Below are 5,027 nucleotides of genomic sequence, written 5' to 3'. Positions count from 1 at the left end.
AAAGTGAAGTAGAATCAGAACAGTAGTCTCTCTTAAAAACAAACAAACAAAAAAGCTCTGAAAGTTATAAACATGAAACCTGGCAGTATATGCATAAAATTTATTCCAAAACTTTATGAAGTATAAAGGAAGGGAAGTATTTTACACACAACTCAACTCAGTCAGTATAAGGTCTAGGGTTTCCCCCCCCTTAAAACTTGGCACTATCTTTAAAAATAAAATAAAGATATTTCAATAATTAGAACAAACTATGAAGGTATTGTGCATTTCTGTTTTATGTAGATAATAAAATATTACTTTAACATAAATATATAAGGATCTCTGCGTTTTTATTTTCCCCACAAGCACAACCAAATGTACCAAAACAAAGTATTTTTAAAGAGACTGAACAAAAAAATTACATCCCATATAGATTTTGCTCATCTACTCATTTAAAGCTACAGAAAAACAGTTTCCAGAACCTTTTTGCTTTAAAAGAAATAAATATACATTGAGGCAGGCCACTTAAAAATGATATGAAAATATTTCCCTGGGTAGCATTAAAAAAAAAAAGAAAAATAGACAAAGAAACATTTAAACTATTTCTGCATTTCAAAAGACAGATATTAAACATATATACATAGTGGTAAGGTTCAGTGGTAACTTTCTTCTTAGTAAACCCAAGAGAGTTAGAGGAGCTATAGACAAGTCCCCTGAACTCCAGCGTCTGACCTTACCCACTTGGTAATAAGAATCTGAAAATTCATTTCCTCCCTTAACCATTGGCTATTTGCCCTGCTCTGGATTGCTTCACTAGAGGCCAGTCCCCACACCTCAGGAACAAGCAGTGTGATACAGCCCGAAGCAGCAGCTCTGTGTCCATCTCCTCGTGACATTCGTTGGGGGAAATGAAATACAGGCAAATAAATATGCCCATTCTAAGTCATCATTTATCTTGCAAAAACATTGAAAATGAAACAATCACAGGTGTTTGAAAAGACAATATAAAGCATATTTCCTAAAACCTTAACTACTGAGTGCAATGCTAATCTGATGCTGAACCATAATTTTATGGTATTGAGAATTTAATTTTTTAAATAAAGATTTGCCTAATACTTAACCAGAAAAAAAAAAAAGCCCCAAACTTTTAAGATTAATAAAAAGTGTTTTCCCTTTTAGCGCCCTTTTGTGCTGATTATTTTTTTTAAATATTTTAACTGGTCACAGTTTAATGGTATTTATTTTCAATAGTTAGAAGTTTTTTCACCTACACTTCCCAGTAGAGTCTTTTGTTATGGGAGTTAACCATTTTCCATCAAGATAAGGTAAAAGCGCACTTAAAACTATTAACAAAGGGAGAAAAGGAAGGATAGAAAATAGCATTTTTTCCCCCAGTTCATTTGGCTTCCTTAGTGAAAGAAGGGGGGAAAGCTGTCTAGGTTAAACTGGTATTTTCTGTGATAAATTATAGGAGAAGAAGGTGTGGGACCTTAAATTTGATTTGATAAACAAATGAGCTAGTGAAGACAAAACCAGCCTAGAGTGGAGATATCCTCTGTATGCATATGGGTATTTGTGCAGTAAAAAAAAGTCTCTGCATACACCATTAAGTTCCCAGATTATTTTCTTTATGTTAAAAAAAAAAAAGCTATTAGAGGAACAAAGTTTAACTGCTGCTCTCAGCACAAATAATTCCTCATAATTAAGTTATTAAAACTGAAGGCAGAGAACTATACAGGGGTTTCTGAAGATATATATTTCCCTAGTTCTCTTCAAAGTGCCACTTTCTGTTGGACGACTCTGGAAATACATTTATAACCTCCACATTTCCTCTGAGCTCTTTCACAATGGGCCCGCCTGATAAAATGAAGCAATCAGTCACTCACTATCGATTTTTCTTTTTCTCCCCTCCACAACCTCCCCCAGAAACACTGCCTGAAAATGAAGTTTACTTTGTGGCTGGTCACAAAAAAACCAATGCTTGACTCATTTTTGTATTCCAAACTGGACTCTTGCCTTGGATAAAGCGGGTAGACCATGCACGTTTCCTGAAAGCAGAGAATTATTTATTTTGTATGAAGCCAATCGTTTTTGCTTTGGTAAAGGAAGCAACTAAATGTTACACCAATGTTGGGGGGAGCCTGAAGGTAACCAAAGTTCACAAACAGGAAGAAGAACAAGGGGCAACACAAGAACGTTAGAAATGGAGAGTAGCCAAGAGCTGGCTTCAACTCTCCCTGCTGAATAAAACAACAAAACAAAACAAAACAAAACAAAACAAAACAAAACCCGGCAATTTCAAAATTAACCGTGCGAGAAAGAAAAATACGTTCAATGAATTTGTTGGTGTAAACTTCAATTTTCTTGCAGTGCAAATTTATGCGGTTAAATTTTGACTACATCAAAGAGCATGTGTATTTTTTCCTCCTTCCTGATGAGGATCCACATTAAATCAACACAGCAGAGCATGTGCCAACTCCGAGCATCAGGAAGCTGTTTTGTGTTTATCACGGTTTGGTGGATTTTTTTTTTTCTTTTTGGTAATTTATTTAGTTTTGCCAGGTATTTAACTCAGTGCTTGCCATCTCTCCTTCTCTCTCTCTCTCTCTCTCTCTCTCTCTCTCTCTATTACACACTCTCTCCTCACTCTCTCTATGAGACACTCCACTCCATTGCCTGGGTACTAGCCTGTAAAGGTCAAAACACATCATTACACCTGCTACCGTTTAAAGGATAGTCCAGTGCCTTAGTTGCTTTCCTTATTATTTTTTTTCTTTTTAAGGGACGGGGAAATAATAATTAAAATAAAAAGAACAATCAGAAGTTAGAGAGGGAACAAGGGGGCCGGGAAAGGGCCGTGGACCGTAGGGGAGGGGGAGCCCCGCGCTCTGCCCCTCCCCCCGCTCGAGTTCACTGGACGGGCGTCTGCACCCCGTGGTGTGGTGGCGTGTCCCTACTCCCCCCGTACACATCCTCGGCGCCCGGCAGAGTCCCTCCGGGAGGGGTCATCCTTTTCTCTTTCTGTCTCCTGTTACAAAACCAAACTCTCACCACCTCCTTCTCCAGCTGTAAGCTGTCCGCGAGGGAGGTGATCTCCTGGGCCGAGGGCTTGGGGCATTTGAGGAAATGGCTCTCCAGAGCCCCCTTGACGCTCACCTCGATGGAGGTCCGCTTTTTCCTCTTGCGCCCCTGCGCTGCGATCTTGTCTATGCTCGTGGGGCTGCCCGAGGACGAGTCCGCCTCCTCCAACCACTTGTTCAACAAAGGCTTCAGCTTGCACATGTTCTTGAAGCTCAGCTGCAGGGCCTCAAACCTGCAGATGGTGGTCTGCGAGAACACGTTGCCGTACAGGGTGCCCAGCGCCAGCCCCACGTCCGCTTGGGTAAATCCCAGTTTGATCCGGCGCTGCTTGAACTGCTTGGCGAACTGCTCCAGGTCATCCGAGGTCGGCGTGTCCTCGTCCGAGTGCGGGTCGTGGTGCGCGCCGGGGTGGCCCGGCGGGCCCTGCGGGGGCGGCGGCGGCGGCGGCTGCTGATGCGGGTGCGAGTGCGGGTGAGGGTGGTGGTCGGCGTGGTGCGGTTCGTCGTGCGCGTCCCGCAGGCCGTGGTGGTGCAGCCCCGCCGGCTGCCCGCCGGCGCCCAGCATGCCGTTCACCGTGAAGCTGGGCTGCGAGTAGAGCAAACCGCCGTTGGACGCTCCCATGGAGGGCGGGAGGTGCGCTGCAGCCGCGGCGCTCCGCCATGCCCCGGGCCCCGGGTGGTGGTTGGCGGCGTGGTGCACCAGATGCGGCGGCCGCTGCTGTTGCTGCTGCTGTTGTTGTTGCTGCTGCTGCTGTTGCTGCTGCTGTTGCTGCTGCTGGTGCTGCTGCTGCAGGGCGCCTGGCCCGTGCAGCTCGTCGCCGCGGCCGCCCTGCTGTACCACCACCGAAGGCTTGATGTCCGGCTGGCCCAGGGGGCTGGTGGACCATGGGGAGCCGTCGCCGCCGCCCCCGCCGCCGCCCCCGCCCCCGCCGCCGCCGCCACCGCCCCCGCCGCCGCCGCCGTGGGACAGCGCGGTGATCCACTGGTGAGCGTGGCTGAGCGGGTGCCCGTTGCTCTGCAGCGCGCCGTAGTCGCCCTGCACCAGGCTCTGAGCCTCGCGGTAGCCCCCCGCGCCCTGCTGCATGCCGCCCGGCGGCTCGGCGTGCACGATGGAGGCGCTGGAGGTGAGCAGGCTGTAGTGGTTAGACGCTGCGGTCGCCATGACTCTCGGAGCCGGACTGAGCGCTCCGGTTAAAGGAGCCGCGCATTTGACAGTTACTTTTTTGCCTCGGGCTCCTCTGCTCGCTCGCTCTCTTTCTCTCTCCTCTCTCTCTCCCCCAGCGGGCAGCTCCGACGCCCGCTCCGACGCCTTCTGTTGCTGCTCCTGCTATTACTGCTGCTGCCGCCGCCGCCTCCCGCCCGCCCTCGCTCTCTTTCTCCTCCTCTCCCTCCTTCTTGCTCTCGCTCACTCTCTGACTAGCTCCGCGCTCCCCCCTCTCCCTGCTCTCTCCAGCTCTCTCCCGCTCTCTTGGCAGCGCCAGCTCGCAGCGGCACGCGCCTGGGCCCCGCCCCCTCCGCCCCCTCCCATTGGCTCCGCGCCCTTTGATTTACGTGGATACCGCTAGCAACCTCCCAGGCCGGCGCCACTGATTGGCGTAGAGCTGCCCCCTCCTCCTCCCCCCGGGCGCCGAGTCCTCTCAGCCCTCCTCCAGTCCCCCCTCTCCACCCAATTCAGATTCTCTTAGTTCTCACCACCCCAGCTCTCCAACCCCGGGGCTCCTCCGCCCCTCTTGGATGGGCCCCGCCCCCCATCTGTCTCCCTAGCAGACGCGCGGTGCGCGCGGTGGGGGGGGGGGTGCTGATGGTGGGGGGCGGGGGGCAGCCTCAGTCCTTTTTCGACCACAGCCACTTGGAAGACTTGGGTGTGTGGGGGTTGTGGTGGCGGGGGGGGGTGTGTTGGTCTACCTTCTCTTCCTGTTAGGGCTGGGGTGGGGGGTGAAGAAGGAGAGAGAAAAAGAAAAGCTGAGT

General features: G+C 49.8%; 1 protein-coding gene across 1 annotated transcript; it reads right to left on the bottom strand.

Annotated features, from left to right (window-relative positions):
- Positions 1 to 215: 215 nt before the first annotated feature.
- On the bottom strand, positions 216 to 4,221 carry POU3F2 (POU class 3 homeobox 2). Its single transcript, XM_007084938.3, has one exon. The coding sequence runs from the start codon at positions 4,219 to 4,221 to the stop codon at positions 2,890 to 2,892; it is 1,332 nt and encodes a 443-aa protein (XP_007085000.2). The 3' UTR covers positions 216 to 2,889.
- Between the last annotated feature and the right edge of the window lie 806 nt (positions 4,222 to 5,027).

This window comes from Panthera tigris, chromosome B2 (genome assembly GCF_018350195.1).
Source record: "Panthera tigris isolate Pti1 chromosome B2, P.tigris_Pti1_mat1.1, whole genome shotgun sequence".
NCBI lineage: Eukaryota > Metazoa > Chordata > Mammalia > Carnivora > Felidae > Panthera > Panthera tigris.
This window is presented reverse-complemented; position numbering and strand designations above follow the sequence as displayed.

Excerpts from the sequence above, each read along its gene's own strand:
- POU3F2 (XM_007084938.3), bottom strand. The coding sequence starts at position 4,221 with ATGGCGACCGCAGCGTCTAACCACTACAGCCTGCTCACCTCCAGCGCC.